The 22,984-nt window shown below is 46.2% G+C and overlaps 1 protein-coding gene across 1 annotated transcript in view; it reads left to right on the plus strand.

Moving 5' to 3' along the window:
• rapgef5a (Rap guanine nucleotide exchange factor (GEF) 5a) overlaps nucleotides 1-22,984 on the plus strand; it is a 71,463-nt gene that overhangs the window by 23,090 nt on the left and 25,389 nt on the right. The window contains exons 6-9 of the mRNA XM_056298469.1: nucleotides 11,301-11,382; nucleotides 11,579-11,627; nucleotides 11,803-11,876; nucleotides 14,412-14,582. Of these exons, the coding sequence (XP_056154444.1) occupies nucleotides 11,301-11,382; nucleotides 11,579-11,627; nucleotides 11,803-11,876; nucleotides 14,412-14,582 (376 nt within the window). The remainder of the gene's footprint in view (nucleotides 1-11,300; nucleotides 11,383-11,578; nucleotides 11,628-11,802; nucleotides 11,877-14,411; nucleotides 14,583-22,984) is intronic.

Raw genomic sequence — 22,984 nt, forward strand, 5'->3', positions numbered from 1 at the left:
GAAACACGCTCCACTTCCACCCCATTGATGTGTATGGGGGAGTGGCTGCAGCTTCTAAAACTCCTGAAGTCCACAATCAGCTCCTTCGTCTTCTGCACATTGAGGACAAGATTCTTGGTTGTACACCATGATGTGAGGTGCTGAATCTCGTCCCTGTAGGCCGTCTCATCATTGTTGGTGATACAGCCAATGACTGTGGTGTCATCTGCAAACTTAACTATAACATTTGAAGGGTGAGTTGGCAGGCAGTCGTGGGTAAAGAGGGAGAAATGGAGGGGGCTCAGAACACAGCCTTGAGGGGTACCTGTGCCGAGGGTCCGGGTGGAGGAGGTGTGGTCACCTAACCTAACAGACTGAGGTCTGTTGGTCAGGAAGTCCAGGGTCCAGTTACAGAGGGAGGGGTTGAGGCCAAGGGAGAGGAGTTTGGTGGTTAGTTTGGCGGGGATGATAGTGTTGAAGGCAGAGCTATAATCTATAAACAGCATCCGGATGTATGTGTTGTTAAGTTCAAGGTGGGTAAGAGCAAAGTGCAGTGCAGTGGCAATGGCATCCTCATTAGACCTTTTGGACGGTAGGCGAACTGATGTGGGTCGAATGTGGGGGGGATAATGTTTTTGATGTGAGCCAGAACCAGTCTCTCAAAGCACTTCATGGCAATGGGGGTGAGTGCTATGGGTCGGTAGTCATTCAGACACGTGGATGTTGGTTTCTTGGGGACAGGAATGATAGAGGTGGTCTTAAAGCATGCTGGGACTATGGATTGGGACAGCGAGAGGTTAAATATAGTTGTGAAGACCTCAGCCAGCTGGTCGGCACATTCCTGGAGGACCCGACCCGGTATGCCGTCCGGTCCGGCAGCCTTCCATGTGTTCACTCTGTGCAATGATTCTCTGACCTCTGCGATTGATAGAGTGAGCACCTGGTTTTCTGGGTGGCTGGGGATTTTTGTGGCTGGGTCAGTATTGTCCGTGTCGAAGCGGGCATAGAAATGATTTAGCTTGTCTGGCAGGGAGGCATCATGGACAGTGGGACCGCTATTGGAGCTTTTGTAGTCTGTGATAGACTGAATGCCTTGCCACATTCGCTGGGGATCGGAGTTATTGTGAAAGTGGTCCTCTATTCGTAGGGAATAATTATGTTTGGCTGTTCTGATGCCGTTTTTTAAGTTGGATCTGGCTGTGCTGTAGGACTCACAGTTACCTGACTTGAATGCTGCATTCTGGACTTTCAGCAGCTGCCGGACCTCACTAGTCATCCAGGGTTTCTGGTTTGGAAAGGTGCAGATTGATTTTTTTTTTGTTGTGACACTCTCAGTGCAAAAGTTAATGTAGGCAAGGGTGGCAGATGTCTGTTCATTAATGTTTATATGGGAGCCATGGGTAGCTGAATGTGCAAAATACTCCAGTATGTGTTGTCAAAACAGTCCTGGAGTTCAGAGACTGCTCATTCTGGCCAGACAGTGATTGTCTTTACTGCTGGCTTGACCCGTTTTATTAGGGGTTTGTAGGCTGGGACCAGGAACAGGCAGAGGTGGTCAGAATGCCCCAGGTGGGGGTAGGGAATAGCTTTGTATGAGTCCTTAATGTTTGTATAGAGATGGTCCAGGGTGTTTTGTCCCCTAGTGGGGCAGGAGACATGCTGATGGAATTTAGGCAATACAGCCCTGAGGTTAGCCTGATTAAAATAACCACTTATGATAAAGGCATTGACCGGGTGTTTGGTCTGTTGTCTGCTGATGGCACATTGTAGCTGCTTAAGTGCTTCCTTAGAATTAGCATGTGGGGGGATGCATACAGCAGCGATGGTAATGGCCGTTAGCTCCCTCGGCAGGTGAAAAAGCCTTGCACTGAATCATAAGGAGCTCGAGATCAGCAGAGCAATGCCTTTCAACAATCTTTATATTGTTGCACCAAGAGTTATTGGCATAAATACTCAAACCTCCTCCATGGATCTTGCCGGAGTCCGCTGTCCTGTCGGCACGGAAGGCTGTGTGGCCCGCTAGCTCGACTGTCGAGTCGGCTGGACGGTTTCGTGCTTATCAGATTGACTTGCATGATGTAGGATAGGCTAGCCTATGATATAGGCAAAGTGTGTCGTGTGTTATGCACCTGCATCCTATATGCTGTATCTTGTATGGCATTGATTGTCATTTTATTTAGGCCTGTGGTGTTTCAATTCTGTTTTTGTAAGGTGTTAAACCTGACTGGTACTGTATTATGGTTTATTATCATAATGACATTGCCTCCAGGATGTTTTACTATGCAGTAGGTGTTTGCGTGTTTAGAGTATGGTTGTTGCTGTCTTGCTAGCTGATGTTTGTGTAAGACCAACAGCTGAGGCTGTGGGCATGCTACGATGTTATGTGATGTAATTTAGGTCTGGTCTGTTCAGAAGTGTAGCGCAAACCATTGGCCGATTCATTGTGGATTTTTTTCTTTTCTTTTTTTTTTTCTCGAGTGATATAAAAACATTGCAATGGTGAATTGTTTTTCTGTCTCATTGTGTTACCTGCATGGCTAGATTTTCTCTGTATGAAGTGAAATCCATCCATCCATTGTCTTAACCGCTTATCCTGCTCTCAGGGTCGCGAGGATGCTGGAGTCTATTCCAGCAGTCATTGCGTGGCAGGCGGGGAGACACCCTGGATAGGCCGCCAGGCCATCACAGGGCCGAGACACACACACCCACTCATTCCTAGGGACAATTTAGTACCGCCAATTCACCTGACTTACATGTCTTTGGACTGTGTGAGGAAACCGGAGCTCCTGGAGGAAACCCACGCAGATACAGGGAGAACATGCAAACTCCACACAGAGGACGACCCGGGATGACCCACCAAGGTTGGACTACCCCGGGGCTTGAACCCAAGACCTTCTTGCTGTGAGGCTACCACGCTAACCACTGCGCCACCATACCGCATGAAGTGAAATAATAATAATAATGATAATAATAATAATAATGATGATGATAATAACTTAATTAATATAGCACTTGACAGTGTTACAAAGTGCTTTACAAAAGAAAAAGCAGACAAAGCAAAAGTGAGAACAAGACTAAAGGACCTGAGCAAAGAGGAGGTAACCACAATAAATGAATAAGACCAAATTATTAGGAATAAAAATAAAAACAATATAAATCAATAAACATGAATATCAAAAACGTCCAAAAGGTAGGGGGTAGTCCAACCTTGGGGGTCATCCTGGGTTGTCCTCTGTGTGGAGTTTGCATGTTCTCCCTGTGTCTTGGTGGGTTTCCTGTGGGTGCTCCAGTTTCTTCCCACAGGCCAAAGACATGCAGGTCAGCTGAATCGGCCGTACTAAATTGTCCCTAGGTGTGAATGTGTGTGTGTGTGTGTGTGTGTGTGTGTGTGTGTGTGTATGTGTGTGTGTGTGTGTGGGCCCTGTGATGGCGTGGCGGCCTCTCCAGGGTGTCTCCCCTCCTGCCGCCCAATGACTGCTAGGATAGGCTCCAGCATCCTCATGACCCTGAGAGCAGGATAAGCGGTTTGGATAGTGGATGGATGGATAGATGGCCAAGAGGCAGCATGTATGTAGTATAAGCCCCTTGAGGCAAATTTGTGATTTGTGATATTGGGCTATACAAATAAAGTTGACTATAGAAAACAGAAGGGGGCCAAGAACTGAGCCTTGAGGGACACCAAAACTCAACTGAGCCATTGAGGAAGTAGAGTTACCCAGAAAAACACAAAAAGTTATATTGGAGAGGTATGAGCATAATAAACTAAGAGCCGAGCCCTTGATGCCTACCCAAGTCTCCAAGCGATGTAAGAGGATACTATGATCAACTGTGTCAAAGGGAGCACTTAAGTCTAAAAGAACTAAAATCGAGCAATCACCTCTGTCTGCAGTCAGCAGTAGGTCATTAGGGACCTTAGGTAGAGCTGTCTCAGTACAATGAAGTTCTCCAAAACAAGACTGGAAACTTAAAAAAAACTATTATTGTTCATAAAAGATATCAATTGAAATTAAATTACTTTCTCCAGAAAGACAATTTGGAGATTGGTCTGTAGTTACTTAAGGACAATGAATCCAATTTAGGTTTCTTTAGCAATGAGTGAAGAATGGTATGCTTAAAACTGTTTGGAAAAGAACCAGAGATCAGAGAATTAAGACGGGGCTAGCAGTGGAAAATACTTCCCTGAGCAGTTTAGTGGGGATGATATCTAAGATGCAGGAGGAGGAGTTCATATGGAGGACTGTACTCTCCAACACTGAAATTGTAATGGTTGAATCAGAGTAAAAGAGGCAGAATTAATATGGGGAATGAAAAGAATGCAAGGGTCAGGCTGGATTTGAGACCTGATATTCTCCACCTTATTTAGAAAATGAGTGAGAACATTTTCAGACAGCTCAACATCAGGTTCAAAAACAGAAGTAGAGGGACCGTTAATAACAGAATCAATTGCCCTAAAGAGAACTTTGGGATTGTGGTTATTTCTAGATGTCAGTTCAGAGAAGTAAGCTGATCTCACATCCTTAACTTCGTTCTTGTAAATTAACATTTGGTTTTTAAGGGTGTTATGTGCTATTCTGACTTGTTGACCTTCCATTGTCGTTCAGATTTTCTACAGTCTTTTAAGGGCTCAAATGTGATCATTCAACCAGGGGAGGTTATTTGATTTTTGTTTCCTACTTTTAAATGTTGCAATCTGGTCAAGGCTGGATAGGCACTGATCATTGAATGAATTTAACAGTGCATCTGGATTGAGAAGGGATATAGTGGAATTAAAGGATGATGAATTAAAAGCGTCACAGAGTTTAACTGCAGAGCAAGCGTTGAGAATGCGAGAGCATGTTTTAGGATAATGACTAGGAATAGACAGCTGTAGTGGAACTTTAAAAACAACAGCTTTACGGTCAGTTACAAGCATGTCCACCAGATTAAGACACTTGAGAGAGAGAAACCAGATGAGAGTACAAGGTCTAAGATGTGGCGTTTGGAATGTGTGACCCCGTTAACAGATTGAATCAGGTTAAAAGTATAAGATCTAAAAAATATGAGGTGAGGGAATGGGAAGGACAACATACATGAATATTAAAATCACCAAGAGTAAGCACCCTGTCATATTTAGGCATGACAATGGATAGAAGCTCAGAAAACTCAGAAATAAAACTAACTAAATTAGGGGGCCTATGAATTAAGATGCAGAGTGAAGGGAGAGGGCCAGTGATTAAGAAACTTAAAACCGCAAAGGAGATAAAATTACCAAAAGTAACAGGATGACACTTAAGACCCCACTTATAAAAAACAGCTAGGCCACCCCCTTTTCCAGAGGGCCTGGGAATATGAAAAATCGGAGGCTTAACCTCAATCAGGGGAACAGTGTCCCATTGGTACAGCTATATCTCAGTAATCATAAAAAGTCCAGATTATTGGAAACAGTAAAATCATTAATGATAAGGATTTATTACCAAGAGATGTCACATTCAAGAGGCCAAAATTGTTTGGTGTCAAAGCAGAGTGAAAAGAAATGGAAATACAGAAAATAGGACGTAAATATTTGTTCCAAATATTAGTTTGTTAGTTAGTTAGTTGTTTGTTAGTGTGTTTCTACCATTAGATATGTCATGTGGATGAGAGGCCTGGTGCCTATTAATAGTCTGTATGGGGAAAACTCCAAGTGAGAGGGTTAATGACAGATGAGGCCAGTGGGGAGAGCTAGTGGGGGGAACAGTACTGTGGGTTGCCACCATAGGTGGAAATGGAGGTTCCGGGAGGGAAGTGTGGGATGTAAAATGTCAGTCACGTGGAGAGGACTGTATGGTTTATTAATTGTATGTAGTAACAGTAGAATGTTTTTCACAGTAACCATGCGATCGACCACACATGTCCGTGGGGCACAGGATGATTTGTGTTACTTGATTTTGCCAGATGGCCCTTGCCAGTCATTTATCCCTACAGTGAAGGACCGCTGGTGGGGTGGACACCTCCTATTAGAAAAAAGCCAACATGGCTCACAATACACACAGTCCATCTTTAGAGAATAGTATTGCCATTTATGAGAGACCTGACAACCAGATTTAGATCGCTTGTAAATAATAGTAATTTGAGAAGCACCTTGCATTTTTCTCCCCCGGGAAAGGGTCCCTCAGGTTTGCACGAACCCAAGTCAAGTATATGGCCCTCTTCACCGTGGGATCTGTTAAATCCACTGGGAAATGAGGTTTGTCCGATGGACACTGTTCATTTTTCTGCATGTGATTTTGTTACCTTTTTTTCCACTTTTTGTGCTCGTCCAATGCATTTTGGCCCTGTGTGACTGTGCAAGCCAGGCAACTGGCTTTCTCAACGTGTTGTTACATAGTTCAGAAATCTCACACAATCCGTAAGAACTATTCAGAGTGTGAGTGTGATGTTTTGTCCCCTGGGTAAAGTCATCCCGGGAGCACTAGGTTTTTGTGGCACATACAGCAAAATTAAATGATGCATACAACTGTGAGAAAAATTTGCGAACCCTTTGAAGATACCTGAATTCCCTGTATTAACTGCTCCTGAAAGTTGGTCTGATCTTAATCTCAGTCACAACAGCAGATAAACATAATCTCGGTTAAAAAAAAAAGAAGTCATATTGCTAATTGTGTCCTTTCATGTCTTTATTGAACATGTGGGTTAAACAATCACAGCCCAGACTGGAGTAATTATGTGTGCCTTTAGATTTAGTGAATGACGGGACCTTCTTAAACTGCAATAATCTGAACCAAACTTCTCCTGTACAGACCTGCATGATATGTAGGGGGTTTTGTTGACAACTCCTGCTTACAGACCTGTTTGTTTATTGATACTGCTGGGATGCCTTGCATGAATAGCTTGCTTTAAGTCATCCCGCAACACTTAATAGGTTAAAGGTCAGGACTGCGACTTGGCCAAGCAGCAACCACCACATCTGATTTTTGAAGCCAATGTGTAAGTGCCGTAAGATGCAGTTCTCCTAATGGCCGCTAGATGCTGACTCCAAAAAGACACTACTGGTTTTAAGAAAGTCCAGGGGAAAAACCCCAACTTCTCTCTAGAAATACCAAGTCGATACACATTTTTTTCCACAAGAACTTAGGGTCTCAACAGCTAAATTCATTTCCTCTAATGTGACTTTTGGTGAGGATTTTGAAAATTATTCAGGTGACATGCTGACCCAGTGGTTAGCACTGTTGCCTCACAGTAAGAAGGTCCTGGTTTCGAATCCCAGGCCATCCCAGGTTCTTTCTGTGTGGAGTCTGCATGTTCTCCCCGTGTCTGCGTGGGTTTCCTCCGGGTACTTCGGTTTCCTCCCGCCATCAAAAAGACATGCGTGTTAGGGTTAATACTCCTTTCTGTGCCCCTGAGCAAGGCAGTGGAAAGAATAACTGGAGTTGGTCCCCGGGCGCTGCAGCTGCCCCCTGCTTCTATACAACAGGACGGTTTAAATGCAGAGAACAAGTTCGATGTAAGAATACAATGGCAAAATAAAGTGGCTTTCTTTCGTCTTCCATTTAGAGAATATAAAGTTTACAGTTCAGTATGTTTGGGGGTGTGGTTTTCTTGACTGACAGGTGTCTCTGGAGTGATTGACATGTTGCTCATTTGTCTGAAACAGGTCCAACCGTAGTGCTACCTCACTGCCCGCTTTTGACTCCATTTGACAACATCTGATAAGGTGGTGGTGAGCATTAACACAAAAGTATGGCTTAAAAATTTTGATATACTTTTGTGTTTAGGTTCATCATCATGTCGACGACTCGGCATCCATGATAGTTCAGGTCATGGACCGTTACTTTCATGTGATATGTCCTGACACTATTTAGAAGTCATTATTCCCACCGTGACTGCCAGTTGTCTTGGCCTTGAGGCAGTACACGGACCCAAATCATGGTGCTTCCACCATGCATCGCAGATGGGATGACGTTCTGTTGTTGGTATGCAGTGATTTGTCCTCTCCAAACAGTTAATTGTGTCATTTTAGCAACAAAAAAGCAAAATTTTCCTCCTCTGTCCACAAGACATTGTTCCAGTAGCACAGAAGGTCCAGGTGGCCGGTGGCAGAACTGAGGCGAGCAGCGGTAGTTTCCTTCCTTCTTGTTTTTCTCATTGTGGGCTCATGTACCCAGCAGAGTTATGACAGTTTTGTATTTTTCCTTAGTTTTTATTTTTGTTTCGTTTTTAATTTTTGTTTTCAGTTCACTTTAGTTGCAGGTAGTTTCCAGAGTAGGTTTGCTCGTTTCATTTTAGTTTTTATTGTTTGAAAATGTTCAGTTTTGGGGGGCATCCGGGTAGCGTAGCGGTCTGTTCTGTTGCATACCAACACGGGGCTTGCCGGTTCGAATCCCCGTGCTACCTGCAGCTTGGTTGGGCGTCCCTACAGACACAATTGACTGTGTCTGCGGGTGGGAAGCCAGATGTAGGTATGTGTCCTGGTTGCTGCACTAGCGCCTGCTCTGGTCGATCGGGGCGCCTGTTCAGGGGGGAGGGGGAACTGGGGGGGAAAAGCGTGAGCCTCCCACGTGCGACATCCCCCTGGCAAAACTCCTCACTGTCAGGTGAAAAGAAGCGGCTGGCGAATCCACATGTATCAGAGGAGGCATGTGGTAGTCTGCAGCCCTCCCCGGTTGGACAGAGCGGGTGGAGCAGCGACCGGGACAGCTCAGAGGAGTGGAGTAATTGGCCATGTACAATTTGGAAGAAAAAGGAGGGGGATCCAAAGGAAAAAAATGTTCAGTTTTAGTTTAGTTTTTATTAGTCTCAGTATTCGTTTTGGTTATTTTATGATAATATGAGGGGTATTTGTCAGGGGCAAGGTTTAAGAAGTTCAGAATAGGTATTACAATACAAACACAACACTTTCTGAAGGCAACTGACTCACAGTTATGTAGCCATCCCCGGCGCAATAAACGTGCACCAAAGTCTCCTCATGCTTGTTGTGTTGACAAATTTGACTAAATTGACAAACCTTTTCTGTACATTTTATTTTATTTTAAGTTCACAATATCGTTTAAGTTACTTTTCATTTTTTATAAGTCTAGTTTATTTGTATTTCGGTCAGCTAAAATGTTTTTCCACACCTAGTTTAACTTAACTATAATAACCTGGGTACACAGACGTTAGCAGGTTGAAGAGATGTGTGCAGGTTGCTGGCTGACACCCCAGGCTTTGGGCTCTTTGTCATGTCTTTGAGAGTTGCATGGTGTACTCTTGATGTGGTCCTTGCAGGACATCCACTGCTAGGGACGGTAGCATTGGTACTAAATTACTACAGTGTACTACATGGTACTAAATTACTACAGTGTACTACATGGTACTAAATTACTTCAGTGTGCCACATGGTAGTAATTACTACCATGTACCACACGGTAGTAAATTACTACAGTGTACTACATGAGACTAAAATACTACAGTGTACCACATGGTACTAAATTACTGCAGTGTTCTATAAGCTGCTTAATAACTACAGTGTACTACATGGAACTAAATTACTACATTGCACTACATGGTACTAAATTACTACATTGTATTAAATTACTATGGTGTACCACATGGTACTAAATAACTACAGTGTACTACATGGTACTAAATTACTACACTGTATCACATGGTACTAAATTACTACACTGTATCACGTGGTACTTAATTACTACAGTGTACCACATAGTACTAAATTACTACAGTGTACTACATGGTACTAAATTACTAAGGTGTACCACATGGTACTAAATTACTACATGGTACTAAGTTGTTTCTATTTGTGAGCTAGATTTCTTGACATAGTGGGGCGGCCCAATTGTTTAGAAATGCTCTTGCAGTCAATGCTGGTCTAATTAGCCCCAATAAATATTTTTCCTGCAGTCCTTTGAAACCTGTTTTTTTTTTTTGTAATATCAGTCCATATTTCACTTCAATAAATATGTTATGAAGAGCAGACCATGTCTTGGTGATCAGATTCTGAAGATTTTTTTAGTCCATATTTTAGTGGTTTACACACCATTTATGGACCGAACTGGTTTTGTCAAAATGATCCAATTATTTGTGTGTTATTGTGATTGTCTTTCTCTGCCACTATGGCTTGGATGAGGATCAGACCACATGTTATTCATGCAGCAATAATCCAGGTGGTTCCACAAAACGTTTCCCACAACGGTGTGGCCATACGCCCGTAAGAATGACACAACTGAGAAAATACAATCTCTACAAAAGCTGGTTTATTTACTCGATAGAAAGCATAGAGTGTTTCAGAAGTGGCACATTACTGGAGACGGGGGTTTAGGGGCTCAATAGGGCCATGCCTTTATTTCTGTGTATGCCCCTGGGCCCTTCTGTCTGTGACCAACGGTCAGTAGATGGTTCTGATGAGGGTGATTCTAGTTATTTTATGGTTTTCTGTTTTCAATGTCCGAAAGAATGTCGTAAAATAAGTTTCTACTGGGGCCACGCTGTTCGTCTGTTCTGTGTAAACCCAGAGAAAAGTCAGTGTCCGTAAAACTGAAGTCCATTTAAAAAAATAGAAACCTGGAGCACTTAAGGGTAAGTATCTAAAAACCGAGATTACAAGGGTCATGGTCCCTCTTCCTGTCAACAGTGTGTTTATTCAGCGAGTTATGTTTCCGCTCACAAAGCACATGGCCGCGGAAAAATAAAATCTACAATAATATAGTAATGACAACAAATCTACTGACTTCCTCCATTTCTGATGTCCTCTATGTGTGTGTGTGTGTGTGTGAACTTGTCTTGTGTCTTCTGATCTATATTTTTGTTTTAAAAACCTTTAGAGGAGACATGAGAAAATGTCTCAAATGAGACCTTTAGCTAAGTCTCATTTTGTCCCCCTTGAGCAAACATCCCCTCTGCTGTTGCGTAGCACGCTCGCTGGTTTGAGTCCTAGCTAGCCTTGGACAACTGACAATATAAGATTATGTCTGACAAACTCAAATTCATTTGAAAAAGTCATGTCCGCCTCAGAGTGCTATGGAGTTGCCAGGAGGGCCAAAGTCTCGAGTCTCGAACCTCTTCCATGCCTACAAGCATAATGTGGGTTGACTGGCTAACCCGACTGCCCCTGATTTGCCCCGACTGATCCTCATCCCGATGGTTAAAATGGTCCAGTCAGGCTTACAGTTGCCATACAGATTATCTCGTGGGACTTGCTGGGACTGAGAGCCAGTGTTACTAGACTGCAGTTCTCCCCCTGGTAAACCAGGGGGCAGCGTAGAGAGGCTCAGTTCCACGGGACAGCTTTTCTTTGGGGAGTTTTTGTTATCAACGTGATATTTCACTGGTCAGTAGTAATGAATATGACCTCTGTCTGTGTTTCCTAGGTCGGACGAGGACTCTGAGGGGAACAGAGACATCTGCAGCGAGATCCTACAAATGAAGGCCCTTGAAAGGCTCACATCCACGGTGTGTGTGTGTGTGTGTGTTTGCGTCAGTAGACACGTGAACATCTACTATATTGATTTAAACCTCTTGAAATATGAATGAATACTCAGAGACCACATTTTTATCTACTTCCTGTGTTTTTTTTTATTTTGGTTTGACTATTTATACTCCTGTTTAATATTTTACCTCTTGTATATTCTTACTCCAATGGTGACAGGTACAAAGTGAGCTGGCAGCTGCCCTCGCCCGCAAGACTCGCAAGGCTTGTAAGTTTGTGTGTTTTCACTTTTTGCGTGGTTTTTTCCTCCTAGCTGGAGTGTCGCACACACTTTAAGTGTAGCTGTGAGATGTAAGTCGGGGACCTCAGATGTCAGTTCATTGTCATTAGAGCAAAAGGACTGACTCTCTGACAATGTATTGTTTGTCTGGGATTTGTTGCAGTATCAGAGCAGGACTCTGAGACCACAGAGACAACCCATCAAGAGCCTTGCACGCCCAGCGAGGAAAGCAGCCCGGTAAAACACAAATGCATACACACACGCACGCGCACACGCACGCACACACACGCACACACACACACACACACACACGCACACACACACACACACACACACGCACAGACGCAGACTCAAACACAAACCCACTTGTGGTGCACATACATACTAAATGATACATAATACACTCTAAATAAGAGCTCATATGGGGTGTCTGGGTGGCGTGGCGGACTATTCCATTGCCTACCAACACAGGGATTGCCGGTTCGAATCTCCATGTTGCTTCCGGCTTGGTTGGGCGTCCCTACAAACACAATTGGCCATGTCTTCAAGCGGGAAGCCGGATGTGGGTATATGTCCTGGTCGCTGAACTAGCACCTTCTCTGGTCAGTCGGACTGCCTGTTTGGGGGGCGGGGAACGGGGGGAATAGCGGGATCCCCCCATGCGCTATGTCCCCCTGGCGAAACCCCTCACTGTCAGGTGAAAAGAAGTGGCTGGCGACTCCACATGTATTGGAGGAGGCATGTGGTAGTCTGCAGCCCTCCCCGGATCAGCAGAGGGGGTGGAGCAGCGACCGGGATGACTCGGGAGGGTGGGGTAATTGGCCAGATACAACTGGGGAGAAAAGGGGGGGGGGTCAACCAAATAAATAAATAAGATCATTGGCGCCTCCAACTGTTTCAGGTTCACAAGTTTGTGTTTGTGTGTGTGCGTGTGTGTATGTGTGTGTGTGTGTGTGTGTCCATCTGTCTATATTTCCATGACACTGCTATAAGTAAAAAAAAAAAACAGGGTCATAGCAGCAGAGAGGAGTGTGGAGGACTGCACGCTCTCGGCCCACTCTTTGAATTATTCATATGATCCATCACACCAGAGAGATGAAAGAAGAGAGGAGGAGGAGGGAGGGGGAAAGAAAAGAACAAATGCTCTCAAACATAATTACCCAAAGAATTTATGTTAACACTCAAACCCTCTTAAACGGGGAAACCAGATTACAAATGTTTTACTAGTCCACAACAGCCTTTGATGGGTGGAGTTTTCCTGTTTTGTTGTTGGGGGGCGGAAAAAATATGGGCTCTTTTGAATCTCTAATTGATGACACCCGAAGACAAAACAAGAGCTAAGGTCATTAAAGAGAGGGAGGGGCTTATGTCTGCAGAGTGAAAAGCCGGGGGCGTAACGGGAGTTTGGTTGCAGTTGCGTTTCTGGGCCAGCGGCGGTGTTGGTGAACGCGTCCTCGGTCTGTGTGCTCGTATGTGTACGTGTCTATTTTGTCAGATAAGAGTTGCCACTAGGGGTGTTTTCCAACACAACAAAGCCAAGTGTGGGAGTTGACCATCATGTAGTGTGTGTGTGTTGGTGTGTGGGTGTTCATGTGTGTCAGAATGTCCGAGTGAGTGTCCCCCCCCCCGTCCCCCCCCCCCCGCTGTAGCGTGGCACTGTGGGAGAGTAGAGCTCACAGGAAGGGTTTACCCAACTGTCAGCCAATCAAAACACCCACTCGCTCTCGCGCTCTGTTCCAGTGCAAAATAATCAGACCGTGCTGCCTGCCGCTGATGATACCATCTCACTAGCGCACCCTAGGGAACACGCTCTGTGTCTCACACACACACACACACACACACACACACACACACACACACACAGATGGCAATGCTTGATATTGCAATGCGAAGCAAAAGCTGTTAGCTTTAAGTGTCCTCTCGTGAAGACGTGCTCCTTGTCTCTCTTTTTCCTGAATTCTACTCATCTCTCTCTCTGTCTTCTTTCAGTCTTTCTGCTTTACTTTACAGTAGATGGGTAAATGGATGTAACAGTATGGCTAGCACCCTATCCCAAGTGCTGACTATGGTAATATGGGGGTGGGGGGGTGGGGACTGACACGCACACCCCTACACACACTTTTACACACTCCCGCCCACTCTCGTACTTTTGATCACACACACTCGCTCTTTCTGCTGCAGAGCCGCTGACACCAAGCAGTCAGAGAGGAGAGACAGAGAGAGACAGACAGAGAGAGACGGACAGACAGAGTCTAGAAAGACAGAGTCTAGAGAGACAGAGAGAGACAGACAGACAGAGTCTAGAGACAGACAGAGAGAGAGAGAGAGTCTAGAAAGACAGTCTAGAGAGACAGAGAGAGACAGACAGAGTCTAGAGAGACAGAGAGTCTAGAAGACAGAGTCTAGAGAGACAGAGAGACAGAGTCTAGAGAGAGAGAGAGGAACTGATCAAGAGAATTAAAGACTAGTAGCAAAGATAGCAGGAGTTTGAAAGTGCATGAGAGAGAAGAAAGGTTTAAAGACACCGAACAAGAAAGATGGATGTTGGACTGCCACCTCTTCTAATCCTCGTCACATGGACACAGAATGATACAGCCTCGTCTTTTGATTTTGGATTGTAATCTCCCTATTCCCTTTTTCGTTGTGGGCAAAGCACTGAAGTGTGTGTGTGACCCCTGAACTTTGCCCATTTGACTTTTCCACCACCCCCCTTCCACTATGTCTTGGGACTGCGGGTTGAGGTACATGTTCTCTGTGCCTCCTGTGCTTCAGCTGGCCAGCGTGTGCGCCCTGCGGGACGGCGGCGGGGTGGGTATGGGGAGCGTGTGCGGCCGCGAGGACCTCACAAGCCGGCTGGGACTGGAGGCGGTGCAGAGGCTTGCCAAGGACGGGTGTCGGCTCCTGCAGAACCACAACTACCGGCTGCCCGACAGGACTCCAGCTGTGAGTAGAGCCCCGTGCAGGGCGTAATTATTCAAGCGACGATGTTATTTCACAAACCCTGTCGTTTCTGCACCACACCGTAGGGGGCACCCCGCACAGTGGAGCGACTACTTGTGTGAGTCCGTGCTTGGCTGAAAAAGGTCGGCACAGGCGTCCATACACAGCGGACGTCGTTGTGCAGCAAATGCTGTCATTATTGTCGTCAGTTCTGGGCACACACACTCAGAGATGTTTGTAGCAATTCACTCAGACAGATACACATAGGCACACACACACACACACACACACACACACACACATCCTAATAAGTCCTCATAATATCATAATAATAATAAGCCCTGATAATGATAATAATTATAAGTCCTGATAATAATAATAATAATTATCATAATAATAAGACACACATAAGTTCTCATTATGATGATTATTGGTATAACTGTCCAATGGCACACACTGGTTGTGTCTGCACATCAGCATACGTAATCTACACACACACACACACACACACACACACGCCATAATGATCACCATACACACTTGCACAGAGCTCGTCTGAAGTCCAATTAGTTCACTTTACAACAACCAGTATTCCTGCCGCCTGTCTAGTGTGTGTAGTGTGTGCAATGTGTGTAGTGTGTGTAATGTGTGTATTAATAATGGCTTAGTGCTCTGTCATCTGATACTCTTTATATAGGATGTCAAGGAGGCAGCTGTGTGGTGTTTGTGTGTGTCTGTGTGTGCATGTGTGTGTGCACACCCATGCACGTGTGTGTGTGTGTGTGTTTGCTGCTGTAAGTGTTGCAGGCTGAGTCATTGTGTATGCATAATTAGCGAGGCGCTAGTGGAGCGTTGCCCTGTAAAAGCCTGCTCTGCAGCACACCTGAGGGCAGGAAGCCCGGCGAGCATTACCTGTCTCATGACGCGGCACGTCGGGTGCACGTCCGGCTGCCTTTGTGCGTCCTCTTAGCTGTCTTGTGTGTCATGTTTGTGTGTGTGTGTTTGTAAAGGCTGCGGTATTGCTCATGAGCTGGGCGGGGTCTCGCCAGAGGTCGCGGATGTTCACAGCTGCACCCAGTATCACTTCTGTTCCCCACGCGCAGCCAGCCTCGAGTCCAGCGCGGTTTAACTCGCTCAGAACAGTGCTGAGCTCTCCTTTTAGGGGGTTGTCATGGTGATTTTTCTTTCCCCCTTTTTTGATGGACAAGGTCTGATAAAATGATGCGGGCTGTTTCCATAGCGACGCGGGTGCAGCATCTGCCTTCAGTCCGGACAAACACGTGTACATGTTATCCACGTTGGACGCGACACAAAAAGATTGTTGCAGTCCATACACGGGATTAATCTATACCAGGGATTAAGCAAGGTCACACATCATCGCCACGACTGACACGCATGCCTGCACACACACACAGACACACACAGACACACATACACAAAGACACAGACACACACACGCGTGCGTGTTGCAGAATGGTGGTAACTCTTTAACAACACAGGAATGTAACGCTGAAAAGTTAAGCTTGTGATGCTTGTTTTCATATGTGTAGCCATGCGCCTTTTTGTATCATTTCTGTGTGTGTATTTGTATCTATTCGTGTGTGTGTGTGTACTTGTGCCTGATCTGAAATCATTGTTTTTGTTCCCATTATTTCCAGGAATCGGGCCCAAGCCTATCTCAACACAGATATGACTCTGTCACTATCAGTGTACATGTGCGCGTGCACACACACACACACACACGCACACACACACACACACACACACACACACAGTCTGTCTTCCTGAAACAGGAAGGGAACAGAGAGTGCTTCCTTCAGGCTTTCCACGAGGACCACCTTTCCTCTCCCCATGCGTCATCTAGTGTGTGTATATGTGTTTGTGTGTGTGTGTGTGTGTGTGTGTGTGTGTGTCTGTGTGTGTGTGTGTGTGTGTGTGTGTGTGTGAGAGAGAGAGAGAGAGAGAGAGAGAGAGGGAGTGTATGTGTGTGTGGGTGAGAGGGAGCGTGTGTGTGTGGGAGTGAGAGCGAGAGAGAGACAGAGGGAGGGAGTGTATGTGTGTGTGGGTGAGAGGGAGTGTGTGTGTGTGTGTGTGTGTGTGTGTGAGAGAGAGAGAGAGGGAGTGTGTGTGAGAGAGAGAGAGAGAGGCAGTGTGTGTATGTGTGTGTGAGAGAGAGAGGGAGTGTGTGTGTATGTGTGTGTGAGAGAGAGAGAGAGGGAGTGTGTGTGAGAGAGAGAGGCAGTGTGTGTATGTGTGTGTGAGAGAGAGAGGGAGTGTGTGTGTATGTGTGTGTGTGAGAGAGAGAGAGGGAGTGTGTGTGTATGTGTGTGTGTGAGAGAGAGAGAGGGAGTGTGTGTGAGAGAGAGAGAGAGAGAGAGGCAGTGTGTGTATCTGTGTGTGAGAGAGAGAGGGAGTGTGTGTGTGTGAGAGAGAGAGTGGGAGTGTGTGTGTGTGTGTGTATGTGTGTGTGAGAGAGAGAGGGAGTGTGTGTGTATGTGTGTGTGAGAGAGAGAGAGGGAGTGTGTGTGTGTGTATGTGTGTGTGAGAGAGAGAGGGAGTGTGTGTGTATGTGTGTGTGAGAGAGAGAGAGGGAGTGTGTGTGTGTGTATGTGTGTGTGAGAGAGAGAGGGAGTGTGTGTGTGTATGTGTGTGTGAGAGAGAGAGAGGGAGTGTGTGTGTGTATGTGTGTGTGAGAGAGAGAGGGAGTGTGTGTGTATGTGTGTGTGAGAGAGTGAGAGAAGGAGTGTATGTGTGTGTGAGAGGGAGTTTGCGTGTTGTGAGAGAGGGAGTGTGTGCGTGTGCATGCGTGTGCGTGTATGTGAGAGGGAGTGTATGTGTACGCTCTCTCTCACATCCGTGTGTGTGTGTGTGTGTGTGTGTGTGAGAGAGTGAGAGGGAGTGTGTGTGTGTGTGTGTGTGTGTGTGTGCGTGCGCGCGTCTGTGTATGTGAGAGGGAGTGTGTGTATGCATGTGTGAGAGGGAGTGTGTGTGCGTGTATGTGAGAGGGAGTGTATGTGTACGCTCCCTCTCACATCCGTGTGTGTGTGTGTGGTTGTGTTAAGGTCGGTGTCAGTCCTCAGGCCATTTGCTTGTTCTCAGCCTCCAGGTGTCTGTCTCTCTCTCTCTCTCTCTCTCTCTCTCTCTCTCTCTCTCTCTCTCTCTCTCTCTCTCTCCCTCCATTTGTCCCCACTCCTTTCGATTCAACCATCTGTACTTACGCTCCCTCCTCCACCCTCCCCTCCACCCTTCCCTCCATCCTTCCCTCCACGTCCGTCTCCTCCGACAGCCTTGGAAACGCATTTCACTTTCACTCTCCATCGCTCACCAAGGTCACGATCACGCTCTCTCTCTCTCTTCCTCGTTCTCTCCATCACCCCCCGTCCTACACCACGGTACATGATGATGTATGAGCAGCGCGGGGGGACAGAGGACACGCACACTTCAACACTATATCCTTCACAGGGGGGACACACTTTCTGATGCATGCGGAACAGGGGGGCGACACAAAACTTCAGTCTCTCACACAGTCTGTACTTGTGAGCTCTTAATCTCTCTCCCTCTCTCCCACACACACACACACACACACACCCTCTCTCACACACACACACACCCTCTCTCCCACACACACACACTCTCACATACATGCACACACGCACGCACGCACACACACTCATGTCTGCCTCTTTATCTATTTGTCCCTCTCTCTCTCTGTGTTGATGTCCTTGTCTTTATTTTACATCGCTTCATCCCACGCTTTGTCATGCACCATCTTCTCTTTCTTGCTTCCAGTTACCATTTCGCTTTTAATTCTTCCCTCACCTCCTTTTTTCATCTCCCTCCTCCTCCTCCTCCTCGCTCACTCTTACATAACTCTGCCCCTGCGCTCCTCACTATTTCCAAATGTCAACTTTGTGTATTTCCCCTTTGCGTGACTTGCATACTTTCTCAGGCTAAATTAGTGTTGTTCTTGGGAGCCGTTGTTCTCACACATTTCTGTGCGGATCACGAGCGTGTGTGCGTGTCTGTGTTTGCACACAGATGCGTTACACTATGTACGCGTTGTGTGGATTTGCCTGTTTGTGGCTGTTGAGCGTTTTCGGTCCGTGTTCGGGTGTTTGCGAATGTGTGTGTATTGTGTGTAATCCCATGCGAGCAGGCGCTGGCTGCTAGGTGTTGTTGTTCTTGGACTTTGTATGAAAGGCTGTGTTGTCGATCAGATCAGCAGATATCCAGCGGGGAAAATGGCACATTTTGTCCTGTGGCGGTGGTTGTTACTTCTATTTTTACAGTGGTTGTGGTCGGTTGCATAATAACTTGATATCACATCTGGGCTACTTGTGCGTGGTGTGGAGCCAGGGGAAAGGGGCACAGTCAGAATGGAGCAAGCCCATAGATGGCTATCAGACCCGCTCCACTTTAAAGTGGTAGCGGCGGGCCAGTTTGTGTTCTGCAGGGAAAAACCACGAGGACCGGCGCCGTTGGATCAGATGTAGAGGTAGACCACAGGAAGCTGTGCCACTTGGTTGCACATATGATATAACACTTTGACCCCTTCTCTTGTAGGAGCTATGTGATAACATCATTTCTGTCCTGTCTCAGCTGCAACACTGTAAAAAATATCAGTAGACTTTACGGTGAAAAACTGTCAAACCACGACAGTAAAAGACTGTAATCTCTATAAATGGGTCGAATACGGTTTGTGTCTCAGTGAGACACTGTAAATATATATATATATCAGCCAAAACAATAATTTTTACATCTCTTCTCTGGAAAAAATACATTACTCCACCATTAAATACGCTTGCATTGTTTTTATAATGGAAATATACCGTAATATATATAAGAGCCAACATTAGGTTTTGCTTTTTTTTTTTGTTAAAAATCCATTTTATCACTGTTAAATGTACTAACCATTGTGCTGATGACAGTGCTACCCAGTCAGCTAAAGAGATCGGACCCTTTAGTTCACTGGTTAGCGCAGTCGCCTGTAGTGTGGGCTACCCGAGTTTGATTCCCGGCTACTGCGGCGGTTCCCAGCTGCCCCCCTGAATTCGCTACATTGGTGTCAGAAGTGGGATGGTGAGACCGTGAGGACATCAAGTGCGTGTGCCCAGAGGCGTAGGGAGCGGATATGTTGAAGCCCCGAAGGAGGGGGGGTAGTATAATGACCACGAATGACTGGACTTGCTAGCTGTTGGCTAACGAGTCAGACCCTTTAGGTGACTGGTTAGTGCAGTCGCCCATGGTGTGGGCAACCCGGGTTCGATTCCCGGCTGCGGCGGATTTCCAGCTGCCCCCTGAATTTGCCACATTAATAATATAGTATAATAATATACTAAAGTATAATAATGTAGTATTGTAATAGTAGAAAAAAGTTCTACCATATTTTTTACAGTAAAGTTTTGGCTGCCACTGCTGCCAGTTTTTTTACTCCGTTTATTCCTGTGAACTGTGTCATCACATTTGCAGCTCAGCTTATCTACTGCATCCATCAGACTTGGCTCAACCAGAGCCAGGACAGTTACATGGCAGGAAATTATCCATCCTAGCAAATCATCATTTAATACAACTTACGAGCAGTGTTTTTGTTTTGTTGTACCCTCGCAGATCAAGACGGCGGACAGCGACGTAACCTACGTTGTATATTCCCATGAAGCTAAGGAAGATATATTCACTAAAGCTAAAGTGAGGGTGTGGCCACAGATTTAGCCTTTATAATGGTAAAAAAAAGAAAGGATATGGGGCGTCCAAGTAGCGTAGTGGTCTATTCCGTTGCCTACCAACACAGTGATTGCCAGTTTGAATCCTCGTGTTACCTCCGGCTTGGTCAGACATCCCTACAGACACAGTTGGCCATGGGAAGCCGGATGTGGGTATGTGTCCTGGTCGCTGCAGTAGCGCCTCCTCTGGTCGGTCGGGAGGCCTGTTCGGGGGGGAGGGGGAACTGTGGGGATTAGCGTGATCCCCCCACGTGCTACGTCCCCCTGGCAAAACTCCTCATTGTCAGGTGAAAAGAAGCGGCTGCCGACTCCACACGTATCGGAGGAGGCATGTGGTAGTCTGCAGCCCTCCCCGGATCGTCAGAGGAGGTGGAGCAGCGACCGGAATGGCTCAGAAGAGTGGCGTAATTGGCCAAGTACAGTTGGGGGAAAATGGAGGAAAAAATCCAAAAAAGAAAACAAATAAGGATGTGGGACGGCTACAATGACCTGTTAGAACTTTTCCGGCCTCGCTGATGTAATTGGCCTCGCCAATTACAAACTCCCAGATGAGGAATTTCTGACTTAACCTAGTTGGGACGACAAGCTGCCGTCCCAGAAACAACAAGCACCGAAAAAGCTTATTTACAGGATTTCTGCTGTTAAATTGGCTGTCTCCTATTTTCTCCTATTTTCGACGTTTTAGGCTTGTGCCATAACCAAGTCATGGGTTTGTTTTGAATTCTGGCCCTCTTGCTGTGAGATAAACACTGAAATCATAGAGGGGATATTCCAGCTGTTGGACCCCATCCCAGTCTAGAAGCAGGTTGTTTAGACTAATACGTAGCAGGGTTGATAGGGGATCAATAAAGCATAGGAATTAACAGAACCGGCTTGCCCAAAATGTGTGGACTAGTTGTCTCCAGCTTATCTGAGGATGCGGGTGAGCATGTTAAGGATTTGTGCCTACGAAGTAAGGCATAGTAAGGTGTTTAAAGGAAATGGCGAGGGTACATCTTTCATGACAGCGAAACTCTGCTTACAGAAAGCTCTTGAATCATGCACGTAATGCTGGCTGTGATTTTAATAGCATTTTGCTGAACACGTTTGCTGGATAGGAGACAAACACTGGAGTCGCTTTTCTCAATTGCTCTTCAGAATGCAGTTACTGCTTGTTAGCTGTGTAGCCAGAGCCCTCCATGATGGACTGATAGTTTAATCTGGCCTACCACAGGTAAAAGAAAAGAAAGAGTTGGGAAGAGTTTTATTTCTTAGCTTTTCCACATCTTGCATTTTTTCCCCAAGAGGATGGTTTACGTTTATGCCTATTCTCTCTCTCTCTTTCTCTCGCTCTCTCTCTCTCTCGCTCTCTCTTTCTTGCTCTCGCTTTCTCTCTTGCTCTCTCTTTCTCTCTTTCTTGCTCTCTCTCGCTCTCTTTCTCTTGCTCTCTCTTTCTCTCACTCTCTCTTTCTCTCACTCTCGCTCGCTCTCGCTCGCTCTCTCTTGCTCTCTGTCTCTCTTTCTCTCGCTCTCTTTCTCGCTTTCTCTCTCTCACTCGCTCTCTTTCTCTTGCTCTCTCTTTCTCTCACTCTCTCTTTCTCTCACTCTCGCTCTCTCTCTCCTGCTCTCTGTCTCTCTTTCTCTTGCTCTCTTTCGCTCTCTCTCTCTCTCTCTCTCTCTCTCTCTCTCTCTCTCTCTCTCTCTCTCTCTCTCTCTCTCTCTAACACACACACACACACACACATACCAACACCAACTTCGGGGGGGGGGGGGGGTTCAGGTGACCTCATTGGCCCGAACACCTGTGTTGAAATCCCAGAGTACATGATTCATCAGAGCATGTCTACACACAGATGCATACATGCCGCACACGCACACACACACACACACACACACGCACACACACACCCACGCAACGCTTTGAGCATATTGTTTTGTCTGGCCCAAGGCAGGTCCCACCTGCTGTCTGTTAGGTATCAGACAGCTCCTTTCATCTGCCGATCACAGAGAAGGTGTGTGTGTGTGTGTGTGTGTGTGTGTGTGTGTGTGTGTGTGTGTGTGTGTGTGTGTGTGTGTGTGTGTGTGTGTGTTTGTGTGTGTCTGTCAATGTCTGTAAGTGTCTTTCTGTCATTTTTCTTCTCTGTCTTCCTGTCTGTCCATGCCTGCACATCTGTTTACTTGTTGTGTGCATTCATGCTGTGATGTGACAACTAAAGTACAGCCTGTCTCACTTTTACGGTGTGTTAGATATGAGGACGTGTTGCCTCCGGCTTGGTCGGGCGTCCCTACAGACACAATTGTCCGTGTCTGCGGGTGGGAAGCCGGATGTGGGTATGTGTCCTGGTCGCCGCACTAGCGCCTCGTCTGGTCGGTCGGGGTGCCTGTTTGGGGGGGAGGGGGAACTGGGGGGAATCGCGTGATCCTCCCATGCGCTACGTCCCCCTGGTGAAACTCCTCACTGTCAGGTGAAAAGAAGTGGCTGGCGACTCCACGTGTATCGGAGAACGCATGTGGAGGGGGTGGAGCAGCGACCGGGATGGCTTGGAAGAGTGGGGTAATTGGCCAAATAGAATTGGGAGAAAAAGGGGGGGGAATCCTGCCCCAATAAAAGCTACGAGGACATGGCTAAATGGCTAACCCTCATGTAGTCCTCGCCAGATGCCAACAGCAGATTAATCTGCCATCAACAAAAATAAACCAGTATGC

The sequence above is a fragment of the Lampris incognitus genome, chromosome 18 (genome assembly GCF_029633865.1).
Source record: "Lampris incognitus isolate fLamInc1 chromosome 18, fLamInc1.hap2, whole genome shotgun sequence".
NCBI classification, from domain to species: domain Eukaryota; kingdom Metazoa; phylum Chordata; class Actinopteri; order Lampriformes; family Lampridae; genus Lampris; species Lampris incognitus.